Source organism: Aythya marila (genome assembly GCF_965140915.1).
Source record: "Aythya marila genome assembly, chromosome: 4".
Lineage (NCBI taxonomy): Eukaryota > Metazoa > Chordata > Aves > Anseriformes > Anatidae > Aythya > Aythya marila.
Genome location: NC_139045.1, coordinates 34,887,340 through 34,906,196, shown reverse-complemented (window position 1 = coordinate 34,906,196; position 18,857 = coordinate 34,887,340). Strand labels below are relative to the sequence as shown.

General features: G+C 43.0%; 1 protein-coding gene across 7 annotated transcripts in view; it reads right to left on the bottom strand.

Moving 5' to 3' along the window:
* The window catches only part of ZNF827 (zinc finger protein 827), a 103,244-nt gene that overhangs the window by 73,858 nt on the left and 10,529 nt on the right, over positions 1-18,857 (bottom strand). For all 7 annotated transcript variants that reach the window (XR_014317454.1, XR_014317455.1, XM_082759849.1 and 4 more), the window contains exon 2: positions 3,174-4,184. Coding sequence is in view for 5 of the 7 variants with exons in the window: in XM_082759849.1 (XP_082615975.1) it covers positions 3,174-4,184 (1,011 nt within the window). In the remaining 2 variants the exon portion in view is untranslated. The remainder of the gene's footprint in view (positions 1-3,173; positions 4,185-18,857) is intronic.

Sequence of the window (18,857 nt, the reverse complement as noted above, 5' to 3'; positions counted from 1 at the left end):
CCTCTGACTTTCTATGCAGGAAGCCAAATTCAATGCTATAGTTACTTGTGTTTCACTTTTTTATTATCTTCACTTACACAAAAGGCAGCAGAAAGACAATCCACAGAAAAATATATTGGTAGCACTTTTTACCTACCGTTTCTTTTCCTTCTATTATATCTTTTCCCCAGCCTCTGGTTATCACAAATGATCCACAAAAGAAACGTGTAACAACCTTTCTATTACCCATTTTCCACATCATTAAAAATAAATCTGCAAACAAGACCAATCGATAGCAATTTAGCACTTTGCAAAATACGCAAAGAACTGGACCGAATGCCTGGGACTTCATCAGTAACAATGCCAATTAATGGTACGCGGGATTTACATCAACCCCCTCCAAAGCTCAACCACATTAGTACATTACTACGCTACACAAATCTTAATGTAAGAAAAAAAAGGGGGTTCAGCTCTCCTTCCTTTATATTGACCTGTATTTTATGCCACATGCTGTCAATTAATCGGAAGAAGTGATTATACTGAGGACAGAATCAGCCAGTGTTTTCCCCAAAAATGTTGGGAACAGAATTGCAAGCATTGCAGGCAAAAAGTTATTACCAAGCAAGTATTTGGTCAGTATAAAAAAAAAAAGGTGGGCTTCCACCCACAGTCTTTCAGAAATACCATCAGAATTTTAGCAGAGATTACAGACTTCCTTTAAGTTTGACCCCAAACCCACGAGCATTTAATGAAGTTGGCAAAACTAATAATGTCATTAAAAGTTAGCCTTCTCTGTGCCACTTCAGCAGAACCTGTGCAAGCCAGGCTGAAGTCCACCCAGCCCGACTTGTGGTATTAGAGGTGACGATGTTGTGATAAGCCACAGCTCCAGCGTGCTGCCTGCATAACTCTGACCCAAATGCTCAACAAGGTGGGCAAAGGAGCAGCGTGCATACGAGCCTCCACCTTTGCTGCTCCTTGCTTGTCAACATCTAATTAATCTCGCAGTGTATTGATCTTATAACCAAAGCTAGATGTTGCTGGTGGGTAAGTAAAACAGATTCATAGCAACAAAGAAAACCCAACAATGCCTTCAGTGTTCCAGGTATGAGAGGGGAACAAAACACCTCTCAGTCTGTGCCTACTGGGAAAAGATGTCTAACTCTCCGGGAACAAGCCGAAACCCCTGTGTCCCCAGAAGCAATCAGACACACAATAACAGATACAATGTTATTAAACTTTACTAGTTAAAGAAAAATCTTTTCTTTGCTTCTAGTGCCATAATGTAGGTGTAAAAGGAACTGGGAGCTTGTGATGTTTATTTTCATGGCAAATACAGATGCTCTGCTACGCAGCTCAGCGCTACAGAAATCAAATCTCCAATCAAAGGTCATTGCTTAGTGACTTTTTTGCAGGCTGCGTTCCTCCACAGCCAAAGGAACCAAGGAGCTGGGCTTCCCACAACCAACATCCACACACGCAAACCAACCGCTTGCTTTTTGTTTTCAGTTAGTTAATTATTTAAAAGGAAAAACTTAATTGCGTATCAGAGAACTGACTTAGAAGAACTTCTGTTATGAACATGACACTATAAAGTTTGCTCGGATGCCAACTGGCATTGGCCCAGTGCATATAAACTGAAAGGAAACACCCTTCCCCTTGGGATGCTAGCCCCATATATTACAAAAAATGAATAGTTGTGCCTTGGTTACCAAGGACCTGAGGCAGTCGGCCCCTATTGTTATCCTTCAGCAGCACAGACTGCTTGGGCCCTCAGCAAAGAGAAGAGTTGCTAGGAATTTGCTGCATCAGAGCGAGTTTGCAGAGCGCTGGTACTACCAGCACACACGCACACCCCACAGCATTCCCCCAGAACAAGCTGCACGGACAAATCCCACAGTCTGTTAGTCAAACACAGAACCTTGATTTTACTCCAACCATTTATTTTTCCCTCGTAAAAACTTCTGATGTGAAGAGCTTTTCCTCCAGCAAGAAACAAACCAAGTGCAAATAAATTTCAACTTTACCCCCTTCCTATCCATTGCTGCCCTTCCTGTGTGAAGGCCAATCTTCATCAGAAAGTTAATTAAATTAATGCCCACAGCCGCACTGGTGTAGCCAGTGTGGGTGCTCCCAGTCCAACACAAAAGGGTCTTTTTTGGGTTTAGCTTCTATTACTCTGGAAAGGCCTTAATCTAAACCGATGGGAAGCTCAGGTCAGGCCCGTGGCAAGCCTAGCTTGCCACCTCAGCTGCCTTGGCAAAACGCGCGGGCGCACCGCTTGCAGAACACGTGTAGCTCACAGCATCCTGCAGGACGCCCCTGCGGGGACAACGCGGCTACCAACGCTTGAAGCCTGGATTTTCTACCAGAAATATGAATCAGTGACGTGAACCTTTTATAAAAGAGATGAAAGAATCTTGGTTTTCCTTATTTTGAAGATGGAGCATTTCAGTTTTCATGCCTGGCCCACTGCTTCTTCAACGCTTTTGTTACCAAGACTATTTCTTCTTATTCCCTATAAGCCTGATTCCTTGAATGCCAACAGCTGGAACTGGTGGAGGGACGGCTGTAGTGTAAAATGGTTCTCATTGAGCTAAAGTGGAGAAATGCAGTTCACTTTTTTTTTTTTTTTAAATGACAAAGGATTGTAAAAGACCAAACATGTGAGATTTGTTCATGCTGCTGCAAAAAAATTTAATGAAAAGTGGCAACATAATAATATACTCTGGTAAATTAGGACAGGGTAGTAAGTGATTATACAAAAGTCCATTTGTGATAGAGACAGCAGGAGGGAGAATTCTCCCTTGTCCAGTATTTCAAAAGCACTAGTTTTGTATATGCTCACTGATACCGTGAGCTCCCTAACAGGGATTCTTTGATCTTCTCCATTAAATATTTTTGTGGACTTATTTTGAACTTGGTGAGGGGGGGACATGCCATTGTATGAAATAAAAAAAAAAAAAAAATAATTCCTGAACTGTACACTTAAATCTTTCAAAAATGGAAACATTTGTGACAGTGTGGTTCTCAACTGGTATTTTAAAAAGCTCTTCTACTGTTTCCCCAGAGTACCTAGTTCTTATTCTCATAATAGGTGGAATCAAAACAACTCCAGACCCATTGAAGAGATGTTATATAAGTGCACAGCAAAACACACGCACTCTACTCAGTTGCTCCAACTGTATCCATACCTGTACTAGTGGGTTTGGATGCTCTTCCCTTAGGGACTGGCAGTAACAATAATTCCAAAGACTGTGGTGGAGTTGCTTTCTCTTGCTTCATCTCTGAAAGCTGCAGGGGATCCTCAGCAACCAGTGATTTCTTCTTCTCTGCCAACAGGGTGCCTGCAGCCCTCGCAGCAACCTCCTTGAGTAGGGCAGCTGAAGAGGTCATGGAAGCCAGAGAAAGGAAAGAACTAGCTGGAGGCGGGTGCTCCTGCCCAGGAGTCATGCTTCTTTCACTCACTTTCTTTGATAAAGCTGCTAACGTGGAGCTGGCTGACTGAGAACTAAAGGGTGAGGAAAAGGATTCAAATCTTATAGTATCTTCAGTCCTTGAAAGAGATTTGTCCTGCAGAACAGCATTGGCTGCAGCCTTCAGCTTCAGGATAGCTGAATCGGGGGACAAACCACAGGTGGTGGAGGAGTTTGGCAACCACTTCCCTTGATTCCATATGAAGTGACTACCTGCATTGTACTGGTCACTTTGTTCCTGCTTCTCAGCTAGCTTTCTGGCAAGAACACTTAGCTGCTGGGCGTGATGAGCAGGTGGAGAGAAGGAGAGATTTGAGCCAAGATTTACAGGGGACTCAACTCTGCCATTGACGGTCACGGCAGCATCCAGCTTGAGGGAGCCAGCCTCCAACAGCCGCCTCAGGTTACTGCTCAGTGGCTTATTTGGACCTGGAGGTTCTTCCTCACACAGAGATGACACATCGGGAGAGAGGTGCTCTTTGCTCTGTATCGTGTCTCTTAGTGCCTCATTTTCAACGGTCCCTAACTCCGCTGTGTTGCTGCTAGGAGTTGCACTTCCCAAAGAAGTATCTGGGGAAGTGGACTGCTCCTGGATTCTGTCCTCCAGAGACAACTTAAAGTTCTCCTGGACTTCTCCATAGGATGCTTCTGAAGGAGTCTCTGAAGAATTTCCAAACCAGCGTTCCTCTTCACTGAGCTCACCTTCCACCTCTTCCTGTCTGGTACCATCTGCGTGGAACCAAGAAAAACAGTATTACTCCCAAATCTGTGCAAAGTAACTTCTTAACATGCAGTACGTCTGGCCTCTGCATGACCCTTCTGGATGGCCACCTAACAACCCCCTGAAGTGAATGGACTTGGCCTCAGCCTGGACTGAGTGACCAGGAAAAAGTTTTTTGGCAATGAACAAGGGTTTCTTTGAAGACCGAATTAAGGAAGCCTATCATCTTTCAGTCAACATTACTAAAACAGTTAAAACTGCAACGATACAAGTATACCACATGTACTAAATACCGCCAGGGCACCACTCATATTTACTGATAATTATTTTATTATCAGTACAGTCTGCACGTCCCACAAAGTATTATGAACTCTGTGTACAAAGCAGGGACTTAACAGGCCCAGAAGTTATTGGATACTTGAGTCTCAGTACAGAGAACAGGCATGCATGCCTTCAAAAGCAGATCAGGTGTATAGCTACTCAAAGGAGTTTTTTCCAGTGACTTTAAATCTCAGCCCAATCTTGCAGTGACCCCTATCTAAAATATAAGACAATTTGTACCAATAATGCACAGTTCATTTCTGAACAGCTGAAACGAGTAATGCATGAATGCAAACTAAGGGTCTCATCTCTCCACCTACCTAGGAGAGGAATGTCATACACACCAAACTAATCTTTGGGTTTTATTTTTTCTTCTTACATAGACACTACTTGCTTTCCATTCACTCACCACTCTTCATTAAAGTTTTAAAGACTACCCTAAACCGAAGTTCGTTTAGCTGAAATTATAAAGAAAAAAAAAAGTGTTGGTCTCCAAGCAGTTAGTTACAATTTCTCTTTTGGGTAACTGCAACTCATCTCGTCTCTCCTCAGATCTCACTGGCAGTGTTTACAGTGCTGTGACCCCAGATTGCTCTTCTTCCTGATAGTATTCAAATAATAGACATGACCAAGACTTCTTTTTTTTTTTTTTTTTTTTTTTTGCAGATTTTGTTGGCCAGTCAGAACATAGTCAAGAACAGCAATGCTAGGATTAAATTCATGTTATCGTCTCTTGCCAGATACCTCTCACATTTCTTCTTTCAGACTCAGTGCAGTGTCCCTAGCTACAAAAGAATCTTTGTAATCATAGCACAGCAAAACAAAAGGATTTAATAGAACCCTCCACTGACATCCTGGCAATGAGCCTGCATGATACGTACTGTACCTATGATCAGGTATTATTCCCAGATTCCATATTTAATTCCGGCAAATTGCAAAGCTTGGAGAGAAGTTGATGAGTAAAATTTCAGATTTATGTTACTGCTTTGATCCAGTAAATTTAAGAAGGAAAAACCTAGGCACTTGCATAAGTGTAGAGATACCAACACGCACTCTGAATGTTGCATACAATACGAGGAATAGGGCGTCAGAGTAAGTTCCTTTTACTCAAAACCCCTTGAATTTTTTTTCACCAATATTTTAAGACCCCACACTAAAACCACCTATTTCCTCAGATTACTATTTTACACAGAAGCGGGTTAGCATCTTTCCTATTCAAAGCAAATAAAAGCCAACCAAACCCAAAGCACTTATCTAAAATTATTCTGATACTATCCAAGGTAGGATCACAGATGCAGCAGTGTTAACAATAGCAGGCCAACACCACCTACCCTGAAATACAGCAGACGTGCTAAGCAGTCGAGGCAGCACTCCTGCAGGTTGCAGGAGAACTGCAGGTATTCCCATTTCATCCTGTGAATGCTGCAAAGTAACTTGAGGCGTGTCGTCACAGCTGGGTGCAGCCAGATGAGACCTGTCCGCTCATCCACGGTTTTTGTTCACTCAGTCAACAAAAAGCTACAGCTTGAGAGATACTTAATTGTATATGGCTACCAGAAGAAGTGGGTTTCTGTTTTAGAGAAACTTCCAACTTACAAAACCTCCAAATTTCTCTGTTCCTGGACGTGTACCTCTATTACTTAATGTTGGTAACATTTCCTATTTGCAACCAGTCCTTTAAAGAACAGTAAAAAGCCACCGTTCTTACAGATCCTGTTCATTCTACTTGCACTGGAAATGAGCTCTTCCTTCTCACCTGTACCTGTTGTTGCACTAACCATAGAAGTAATGTTGCACATACTTTTTCGCTATCTATCCCTCCTCTCTACGGCTGACACCTCACGAAATACTCACAGTGCTTGAAGAACAGGACACTGGCAAACTGCTTGTAAAGATGCCCTGCAACTATGAGAGCAACTACATCAGGGCAGGGCCGAGATGCAGCTTTCTTAGGCAGCAGCACAACTACAAAACACCTTGAAAAAGGCACTGAAGGCAGGGAGGACACGAACACAGCTTGGATCGCCTTTCTTTTTCCAGACATGCATGTACCCTGTCGGTCTTGCCTACATAAGGGCAGCCACCAACCGATCACTGACAGGGAGCAGCAGCCACGAAGCTCTTTTCTTTTTCACTTACAGGCTTGCTACCAAGCCCAGAACTTCCCTCCCCCTTGGGTAACGCAGGGAGAGCTCCCCCTCCTGTTGCTCATCTACCTGTACCTCCTCCAGCTCTCAAAACTTCAAGCAGTCTGTATAAAAAAGGGAAAAGTTTCCTCTGCAGCATCTCCATCCCAAAAGCCACACGTATTTTTTTTTCCCCATACAGTTTGTTTCAGTACCTAGAAAGCAGACCTCTAACTGCTGACACAGTTCTAATTTTCCTCTTCTCAGTAATTCCCTCAGTTGCTGCAGTACCAAGCCCACTGTGTTTTGAGGCTGTAAGGTTAATGCTGAAAAAGCCAGCATCAGTGTCTTATCATGAACTCAGTCAAGCCTCCTTTTAAACACTAGTGAATTGGCTTAGAAGCATAACTGTGAAGCCTGGCAATTTCATTTCTAAGCCAAGTTGCCATTCAAGGCCTTTGGGGCAGGCCTTGAATTCACATCCACTTTTGAGCCTGTGAGTTTGAACAAGCTTGAGAACTGCCGGGGCAGCCAGCCCAACCCATCAACTTTCATACGAGTTCAAAACAAATAAAAGCTCTCCCCAGATCTCAGAGGGTTCGTGGGACACCAGACCACGTTCGTCTGAAATGGGAGCCAACCTCCACGCCTGTCAAGAAACTTTAGCTGACTTTCAGGTTTGCGGCAGAGGATCTGCATGCCATGGTTTTTTTCCTTTTGCAACGCAACCAAGGAGCTCCAGTGAGGAGTCCTTGAAGGGTTGGAGCAGACTTGCAACACCACATTTAGGTTTCTTCTTTCTCCACCATGAACATACCAGTTTGTTATTACAGAATTACTTACAAATGTTCAGCTACAAACATTTCGTTCCTATTTAAGACAGAAATGCTAAATGTGGGTAAGAAACCACATGGAAATTGCAAAGCTGGAAAAGGTAACTTAGGAGTTAGGGGCAAACTCTTACTGACTTCCTTTAGAACAGGACCGGGCTGGGAATCCTGCCAACACTACCAAGTAACTGCTCATCAGATTGCCTCTTCTCCACATGATTCAAGAGTCAAAACCTGTCAGCACTCCTCTCTCCTGACTTCCATGACTGGAGGGAGAGCTGCTTCCCAAACTGTTTGTCACTGGCAGGGACTGGTGGAGTTACAGGTCTCCTGCATGCTTTGGGACTACCCCATCACGCTTCAACCGGGAGCCTCAAAAACATACTTCACAATCCTGCCAGCATCAGCAAAAAGCACCAAAATACTGCTGGGCCGCTGATGCAGCCCAATATCAAGCAATCTCTGGCAAAGCCACAGCTGTGTGCAAAAGCACTCCTTGAAGAAGTGCCAACTTCTCGCGCTCGCCCACTCGTCTGCTTGTTTTCAAATACGGAGAAGTTCTGTTTCCCCTTCGAGAGATCGGTTTGACAGACAAATCTTATCGATCCTAAACTACGCTATTTCGCTGTTGTGACCATCTGCTTTTTGACGTAGAGTGGCGATTAGAATTTGACCATGATATCAATAAAAATGTAAATATTAACTGCACAAACTACTTATCTCTGCGAACTGGAAAAGACAAACATGTTTGTTGATTTAAACACTGAGCCACCCAACACAAACGCTTAAAGCTCGAACTCTACCTAATGAAATGGACACCTGCCATTCGTGAAACTGGTAAGTGTGAGAGGATTCACAGGTCCAGTTCGTATGGACCTGGAGTGGAGAAATATGAAGGCAGCAGAGCAGATGCAGACTACACAGGACAAGGAAAAAGTAAGGGTCTTCAAGGCATGGCACTGAGCGACACACGTGGGCAGTGAAAGCAAAAGCATGACTGCGAGTACACCATGGGGACCACCACAAATTATCTGAGAAATGGCCACAATTAGGCAACCCACCCCAAAGAGACTGAATTGGCATGTTAAGAGGGACGTAATTTCACTTTAATCATCAGAGCAATGAGTAAATTACAGAACTCCAAACCAGAATTAGCGCTGCAAACCCATATGCTGTAGTGATACCGCACATACGGAAACCGTAATTATCAGATTATGGAACAAGAATTAAAACAAGTATGAAAGAAGGTAGAAGTCAAATCACTTCAAAGAAATGCTCACAGGAAAATTGTTGATGAGATAAATTAGGGAAGATTGCCCTAACTTCAGCACTTATATTTCAAGAAACGTCTGGGAATCTACAGGACCAGGATTCACAGTATTAGGACACCTCGTTTTTATTACCTCGTGTCATGGTTTCGGCTGGGATTGGGATTGAGCTAGTTTTCTTTGTACAGGCTCACACAATGCTGTGTTTTGGATTTTTGATGCGAACAGGGGTGATAACCCACGGCTGTTTCAGCTGTTCAGCCAAGCACTTTGCTGCCTCTCGTGCTGCCTGGCCGGCGAGGGGACACCAGGAGCTGGGAGGGGATGCAGCCAGGACAGCTGGCCCAGGCTGCCCAGAGTTTTTGTTTCCATGTGCAGCTTTTGCTGTACCTAGTAAGATGTCTTTTCCTCAACCCCTGAGTTCTGGCTCTTGTACCTTTCAGATTCTCTCCCCCATCCCACCCGGGGAGAGCGAGCAAGCGGCTGGGTGGTGCTCAGCACCCTGCCAGGGTGAAACTGCAACTTCTTGGCATCAAATACCTCGATCTATATGAAGATTTCAGGTATGACCATTCAAGTTTGCCTCAATCTAAATAAAGTTACAATTGCATTCGTTGGCTATGTGGCACCCAAGTCATCTTCATAGTTTGTTGCTCCAACTCGCTTGTTTCCTCTCTGATATTTTCTTGCCCCTGCAGCTTTTGTTTAGCCCAACTAAAGCTCGATTGACCTAGAAGTATAAGCAGCAGTTTAGCAGCATAGCTTACTCCCTCTTCATTACCTATCATAAACCATTTTCTATATTATTTTATGCTAAACACTCTTCCATAGCCTACTCAAAGAGCTAGGATTGAGTGATAGGTCTGCACTGGGGAGCTGAGGAGCTCTGCAAAGATGCCTAAAGAATTTAAAAGGTCACATTAAACTTAAATGAAGCAGTAAGCCGTCCGTAAGGAGTTCTGGGGAACCACAGACTGACTCAGGTGAGCAATCAGTTTAAAGCCAAGTAAATAGGCAGACAAATAAAAAATAAAGCAGAAACAACACCTGAGTGATCCAGAGTTTGGCCTCATGTGAATTCTCTCAAGAACAGCAAGAAAAGGGGGGCGAGTGAGGAGAAGCAGCAGCTGAGAACTGAGAAGGCATGGAGGACTGTAAAAGGAGTCACGGCTGAGGAAGAGGTGAGATGGACTGTAAACTGTTGTGCTCCTATTCAGCCCCTAGGATGGCTTCAATTAGCACCAGAACACATCAGATTACCATGTCCTATACTCCTCCCTCCTCTCTCCTTTCTTAGATCCCCCAACAAGGATTAGGGATTGGGCCCCAGGCCAGTTCTGGCAGCCCATTTCAGAATATGCTCGCTTCACAGGTGCTGCAACCCAGATGCCATCATGACCGTCACCACCAGCAAAATACCCAAACGAGTTTTGATGAGTTTCCCATCACACGATGGCAGCACATTCAGGAAGAGAATGCAGGTCCACCAGGTCTCTGTTTTAGCTCTGCAATACTCAACCAATGTAAGCCCTTTCGAAGTGGAGTACGTAAGGATGCTCGCTTCTTCCAGCCAAGCTGGGTAAGCACCTCTGGCACAGGAGCCTTGAAATTTGCCAGGAAGTGGCTGCTAGTCACGCTGGGCAGAACAGTTTTAGTGGAATATGGACAGTCAAAGACATACTGGAGAAGCTCCAGGATGAAATTAAGAGGAGAGGAACTTGAAGTCCTCGCTGTAAACAGAATATTCAATGAGAATGAGCAGTCACAAAGGTGTCATGGCAGAATTTAGTGCTGACCAGATAAAAGAATGAAGGAGCTGAAGGCTGAACACAGTAAATACCTTAGGTAAACCATATACACTGTGTAAGCACATCATTTTAGCAACAGAAAAAAAAAATAATACAAGAAAACACTCCCTAATATCCTATCACTTTCTAATACACATTGTCTCTGACTGTCAGCTTCACAGCAACCCTTGCTAATTTCACAACCAGGTCCTACTGAAAGCAACACTCAGGCCTAAAAATGGCAGTCGTATCTGGGGAGTCTATTTTGTGGTATGCCATATAAATCACTAGGTCCAGCTCCCCACAAACTACCATTTTTGTATTCAGACTGCCTTTTTAAGCACTTCAATTTGTGTATTTTTCTTAATTTCTTTGGGTTCGACAAACTTTGTGTGTTCCCACACCCACCAGACTATGTTGGTGTGTAGTCTGCAGGACTACTTCAGAGACGCTGGGCACTGGGCACTGACATCCCTGCCTCTAAAAGGCATTTACAGCTACATTTGATTAGACTATACATCCAGAGCAGTAGCACCGTTGATTTTTCCCATAGGGATGCTTGCAAGAAAATCATGATTTTAATAAAGACACAAAGGCCTGCCTTAACTCCTTTTATTACATCAACAGCAGCAAATAAAACTTAGAAGTCACGGTTACATAAACAGTCATGTGCTAGAGTGCCCTCGGTCCCCCATTTTCCCTTCATGATTTCTGTGACCTATAATAGGTAAGCAGCACAATAAGTCACTGTCCTCTTTCAACAGAATTTCTGGCTCGCTCGCTTATCAACGGGATGATTATTCAACTCTTGACCTCATCACAAAATGGTTTAGCAGCGTTGCTGGTGCTTGAACCAAATTTCTCTACTGCAGGCTGACCCAGAGAGCAGCACAGCTGCAAGAAGGAACTGCCAAAAAGCGATAACTCTCTTGTGCTGTCCTTCTCCCCTGTGTTTTAGATGTGTGAAAATACTCACGCAATTAGACAGGAAAAGAAGCCCTAGGTAGGACTCTGTATTTCATCTCCACATCTTCTAAAATAATGATTTTCCTAACTGGAGGGAAGGAGAAGAGGGGAAAAGAAAGGCACAGCCTTTAAAGACAGGACATACATCCTCTGCTTTTATCCCTAACTTAAAATGAGTTTAAAAAAATCCACTTGCGAGAAAATCCCAGAACATTCACCTAGCAATTTCTCCAGCACTCCTTTTTTAAAAAGGGCTCCGGGACGAACAAGATTAGAGAACGATGAGTTAATTACCTCACAGTATCTGGGACTCTTCAGGATGCTTTGCCCATATGCACAAGCAACCGTGAGTGCCGAAGTACCACGTATCCAGGTTTCCCAACTGCTAGCCAACAGCTGCAAGTCAAAATGCACGCACAACGCTTCCCTCTCTGAAACAGGATCCAGGTGTTACGGACTCCAAGGAAGAAGGGAGGCAGGATGGATTATTGAAAACGCTTATCACAGACAACGTGAAACTGGCTTATTTCCTGTCCCTCAAAGGAGAAAATTTTGTCATAGATGGGAAACAGACAGTGACCTTTTATTTTCAGGCTAGTGCCCCAGAATAAGTGTGTCAAATGGGTTTTGCTACCCACCAAAGGGATCCTTCTGTTACTAGCTAGATTTCATGAAAGAGGACAGAAATATATGGTTTCTCCCCAGGTGAGCTATTGCTACTTGAGAAAGGTTCTCCTGGCTCTTGACTAACCACAATATAAGACATCATAGGGACAGCAAGTCTGATCTCCACTAAAACATCAAGCTCTTCAGAAGATTACTGCTAGTTCTATGGACATTTGACACCTTGCCTCCAAGATTGATGTTCTTCTGTTCTAGGCAAGAGGTTTTAGTTGCTAGCTGTAGGATCAGTGTTACAGGAGCGTTGTTTCCACAGGGATTCAGAGATTTAAACAACAAGCAAACAGCAACCTAACAACCACTGACACAAGCTCACAACTGAAAGAGTGGTCCTGTGCCCCCTCTTAACATTTGCTCAGTTCTTTGACTGCTTGGAGAGCCAATTTGCCAAGACACTGGAACAAAACTGATATGAATGAGACAGGAATGGGGAAACGGGAATGGATTTGGTGGCCTGAGAGTATTTATATTAGCCAGGAATTTGAGCCACCTATCTCCTGAGGTCCTTTGTGGTGCAAAGCACATCCTGCCTTGCCAATGAAAAATACCAGAGGATTCTCCCTCCCATCCCAAATCTCCCCAGTGTAGTACACCTCTCAGGGAGGACCTGGCCGTTGTGGTCAGGATGGCCACGGTAGGCAACATCACAGAGGCTGCTTTAGAAGCTCTATCCAGGACATCTATGGCTGGGTTGCCCACCAAAGATTGTTCTGAGACTAATTAAAACCACTCCTCTCTAGAACTTGGTGGCAGCATGTTCCTGAGAGAAGAAACACGTGAAAGACACAGAAACAGTATCTTGATAGCAAGGCCTAGTAATCTGCAGCCCTGAAAAGTAAGTGGGCAGGGAAGTATGTCTCAGTGTTATATGTGTATATCAATGATACATATATACATACTATGTATGAGTGTATACTAATCTACATTTATTATTATATATATATACTATATAAGGCTCCTTACAATTTAAAATGATTTTGTTCTAGCTGGATTTTGCCCCTATTTGAAGCTCAGAGCCTAAGCACTCGAGGCGCACACACAAAGCAGAATGGGACACACGTGGCCGCAGAGGAGTGTTTTTCGAGACCATTCCTCAAGCAGTACAGGAAGAGCATCCAACTTACAGAGCTTTCATTGACTTGACCAATACCTAGAACTCCTGAAGAGAAGGAGACAAAGACAATTGATTTTTATGAATGAGGTTTTTAGATGAAACAAATATTCCTGAAGTCAGCTTACTCTTGCAAAGGCTTGGTTAGTAGCCCCAGGACAGATTCCTAAAGTACATAAAGTGCCAGTCTAACAACAGAAAATCATGTTCCTTACAAACCGTATTTTACGGTACCTATGTTCTTCTTGTAGCACTTTTATGGAGACTGAGCAAAATACCACAGCCAGCCTTATTGAAATGTTCTTCCACAGGCCCTCGTCAACATCCTATAATAAGCTATAGTTGAGTGTGAGCACACCTTTCATAAAGCGTGAGATTGCGATCACGCTGATTTATACACCACAGGAGTATGGACAACCAAAAACCTGGAGTCTGTACATTAAAATATCAAAGTAATACACCTCTTCTTCCTGACGAAAAAAGACAATATGATAAACTATTTGCTACAAAACTAAACACTTCTTCAGGCACCAGCTTCTGAGCCAGATTCAAAAGCCCCTTATCAGGAATTTCAGGCTTCCCTGGGTCTTTTAAAACCAGCTATGATATCTGATTAAGACTCTGACAGAGTATTATAAACGTGAGGACAAACTAAATATGCAGGAGATCAACTGTTATTCCCACAGCTCTATTTGAAATAGGAATCAGTTTTAATGATCTTTGATGGTTCAAGTGGTTCATGTGCTAGTCTACACCCAGAGACATTCCCTGTACCTGGAGCGGTAGCGATCATTTAATATCAGCACACATTTATTAGTGGGCTCACTTATGTGGTAAGTTCAGCACAGTGATTACAAACTCTACTTTATCTTAGCTATAAGCAAGCTGAAAAATTCCTTACAGTTCTTCCCAGTTAGGCATAAGTCACTTTGCTTGTTCATTTGTTTTGCTCCAGTGAGATGTCTATGGCAACAGGCTGTCACACTGAGAAAGTACCAAATACCAAAAGGTAATAGGGATGCTGGCATCTCCAACATAAGAGTTAAACATTATTCTCAACACTTTGATTGTCCTTCGCATATAAAGAGTTGAGGCCTACCACGTCAGCCTACCTCAGAAAGGACCAGAACTATTTTAAGATTTACTTATGTGGGCCTTTATTAGAAATGAAACCCCAAACAATTCTAGCAAACAATTTGGAAAAGCTTTCTACAGTCTTAAGATCTCTAAATGCAGGAATTTAGGTTCCACTCAAAAAAATCAAATTATTGTGGGGGATAATCACATGAATGCCAAATGGTCAGTATAGGAATCCGTATTTTAAAGACATCCTTGGATGAAAATAAACGCCACGAGCGAGAAGATATTTTATTGCTTTGGCAGGCCATTAATGAAGTTTTCTTTGAAGAACTGTTTACTGCACACAAAACTAGAACCTACCAGAGGCTCGGTTACTCATTTCCGAACACCAACACGTTTTGTAGTAGTCTGATTCTAGGGCATAGCCTTCTGTTGCATTTCTGCGGTAGAAGACACCAAAATCAAAATTTTATTTTTTTTCCTGACAAGATGTCAGGCTGCAGTTATCTCTGACTTAAAAGAGAAAAAGAGAAAGAAGGAGGGAAAACGATGGCCAGACTAAATGATCACGTTGAGTTCAAGCAGTGAAGTACCTCAGCATTCTCAATCCATCAGCATAACATTTTGTTTGGGTGTTATGGAAGACAAGATCCATTCACTTGGACACTTCTGCTTGAGAAAATGGAAGGATCATGCTACATTATTAAGATAGCTAAAAGAAAAAAGAAAAAAAAAGTAACACCACCTCAGTTCTTTATACTTTTCGTCCATTAAAGGCAAAGGATTTCAAGAAAAGGGGTTAGCACATAGGAGTGATCACAGTACTAGCCAAAAACTTGACCTCTGACCCTGAATGAAAAGCTTGGGAATAGAGGAACTGTATACATTTCCACAGAGGTAAACATCTGCCATGAATATCTGAAATAAGACCAGCAGATTTTCTTTCTGCATGCCCAGCAACGCTGTTTTGGTGCTGAGGTGATCACCTCCAAGCACAAGACTAGGCATAACGTAGGGTGTAGATAATTTATCTGCTGACTGGATGGCTCAAGGCATCTTAAAGCAATTGGACTCTTCTTGGCTGTCAGTGGTGTCCACAAGGCTTTGGCAAACACCAGAAGAAAATTCAGAGAAGCATCCTTCCAGGTGTCACTTTTAAGTAGTGAGCACTTCACAAGAGAAGAAGTACCCATAGCAAAACTGAAGTAGGGCATTAAGCATGACTAGCACAGTTTCTCTTATCACATTACATATGATCTAGGTGCCAAAAAGGGCTGGAAAGCTTTGCTTTCTAATCTTCATTTAACTTGGTAACAGATAAAACCAGTGGCTCACTCTCTTTTGCATATCTGTGTTCTCTATTTTTTTGAAATACATCTATGAACTGCCTGCTCTTATCCACTTGGTGCCTTCATCAGCTAACGATTCATCTTAATTAAGGCCTGCACCTGACCTGCCACCTCCCAGAACTGGCTGCAGTGATTTCTGTCTCAAATCTTGACTGCGACAAAGCGCATCTTCATTGCCTGAAACGTACTGCCAGCCTCCGAACAGTCACAACCCCAACAGCAGAAAGCAAGGACAAAAATCCTTACATGTTCCTTGCAATTTAGAGCAGCCAAGAGAAAAGCGATCGGTTTACAGCGCAGATTACTGTAACGTTGGTTTACCCTCAATATGTGCAGCTCATTTTAGTGTGGCCAGTCATTTAAAACTGACAGGGTCACCACAGCAACAAGATTTTAGTCACCCGTACAGTCGGAAAAGAAGTGCATGAGAAGTTGCAAGTGTCAATTCATCTGGCAAAAATGGGCTGACCAAAGTGAGAAAAGTGTTCAAACACGCCACTCGGTCGCATACAAACAATTTGCAATGAAAATAAATAATTCCCCTTACCGCAACAGCAATTCAGCATTATGGCTTACGCAGGGTGATAAGTTTACAGGAAGTTCTCCAATGACCTGAAAGGCTCAGATGGATCTAGAAGCACCAGGGAAATGCCATAAAGCGCCTACGCTATCAGCTGTCCTGGGCAGGGCAATTCCCAACCCTCCTAGGGGACACACCACTGCCCCAAAGCCTGACGGAGGCACCCAAGCCAGGCTGGCTGATTACCTGCTCCTTCACCCATTCCTTTCAAGGAGGTGCCCTCGTGTGTTGTACAAACCGTATAGGATCTGTACCCTTAAGCAATCCAGAGTAAATTTAGCATAGCTACCACAATGTTAGCAGGAAAAAAAAATGGTCTGCTAAGGTTGATAAATCAGTCAATTATCTGCTTCCTTGATTCTTATTCTGGTGTAAATTTTTCAACCTTGCATTACTAGTAACGGTACCTAAGACAAGATGATCTGTACATTGCCAAAACCAACTGTTTAAATTAGTAGGAAATCCTTAATTGCTATAAACAAAATTACAACAGGCTTTTTTTTTTTTTTTTTTTTTTTTTTTTTTTTAAAGGGGTTCTAAACAGCACACTTGAACACGCCAGCAAGAGCACACACTGCGACCCCATCCATACCTGGCTGAGGATATACGCAGGGCATTAAGTCCCCAGTCTCCCCTCACCTCCTCGTACCAAGTGCAAAGTGCCTTCCCTCCCAAACCACTGCCCATAAAACAGGAATAAGTCATGAACGGTCAGAGGAAGGTGGTGGGGCAGAAATACTCCTGAGGCACTGCAGGTACTCACTTCATCGTCAGGCAGGCAGCCTTAGTGCCCCTGGTGGGAATCTAAAGAAGAAGGCAACCCTCAAAGATGCAAGAGAGCATGGGAAAACCACAGAGGGCTGTTGTCCTTGCTTGGAAGTAGGGAGCTGGTTTAGGCTCAAAAGGGAGTATCAAATCTGTGGCAAGGTGATGCATGTGATCTCCGGTAAAATTTCCTTTTCCGTACCTCTTCTCTCACTGGTAATAGAAAGAGATTTCCAGAAAATAACAGAAAATACCTGACTAAAGACACAGAAGCCGAAAACAACATGAAAATGATGCATCATCTTCTTTCTCTACACACAGAAGTCACAAAGTACATAGGACTATGCAACAGACCTGGTTTCCTGTATCTTTTCAAAGGCATAGTCAAGTTTTGGAATGGAGAAGGGAAGAAATCCCACCAGAGTTTGTACTGGGACATAGTAATATAAGTCCTGCATCCTTTCAATACCTGAGGAAAGCTCTTTAGGTTTCAAAATTGTTGGAAAAATATACAGCAACATCCAGAACATACTCAGTCATTTCAATGAATGTACTTTCCTTTTTTTTTTTTCTGCTTACCTCTGTTTCTCAGAGGGACAACTGCTATCCACATGCATGACTTCATTCGCTGCTGCCTTGGTTTCACTGGGAAGCTGCTAAACGCATCTTTCCTACAGTACATCCAATTAGAACACAGGCTCTCTTCCAGACGAACTACTTTTTGTTAGGTCACGTGTGCTGAGGACAACAGGCTGACTCTGACTTGTGCTCCTACGTGCTACACAAACACAAGAAAGGAGAAGGAAACACTATTTCCTTGTCTCTCGTGCACAAGGTAGTTCTTGAGAGCACTTTCAGATGTCTAATAACTACGTCGAAGTCTAGGAGACACTCACGTGAAAGACTAATCAGACCCCTAGAGAAGGATATGCTACTTCTTGTCTGCTTTCCTCATGGCTACTGGCTCTGGTATCTCAAGCAAGGCCAACAAATGTCTGGAATAACACAAACGGCAGCATTAACTTTTCCTCTTCTCTCCAAGGGGTTAAAAGCATGTTGTGTCTTCTCTTGAACCAGTTCCAAGTAACTTTTCATTCTATCAACTTATACAACTGCCAAATCTTCAGGCAGTGACACTGACAAAGCAGTGGCATTACCAAAATGAAAAATAGCAAGTACCAAATGAAAAATTGCTACTTTCCCGCATATAGAAAAAGGCTGACCAATCTTCTCCAGCTGGTCTAGAAAACTTACCATAAATAATGACTGGCAAAGGATGAAAAAAGGATGAATTATCAGTGATAAAATTACATCACACGTGGTTTTGGAGAAAAAGGAAGAAAACTAATTCTCATCAGTGTAGTAGTGCTACACAAGGATTGAAGCTGGAAAAATAGAGATGTCTGTGAAGCTCTCTCCCAAAAGGTGTGAAGAATCTCTGAAAATAACTTCTTGTTGAACTACAGGGAAAAAAATGAAATAAGAACTCCAAAAAACTGTCCACTTCTTGTCAGTGAACTGTCTCACTGAGCTTCCAAACATCCTCACAAACACCAGATAACCCCGAAAGCTCTGTCACTGAAATCTAGATCTCTTGGATGCAAAGCCCATTCCAAGCAAAAATTATAACTCACGCTAGAAAAACAGCAAGAGAAAAATTCTCACTTGCTAAAGTCAGGTTTTCACGTCCTGTGCACAAAGTTAACTCAGCCAGCTTCTAAGGAAGGGAGAAGAACACAGCCTCTCTCTCTGTCTCTTTGTTGCTGCAGGAGGCTGGCTGGCTGCTCTTCCTATAAAGGACATTTTGGAATTCAAAA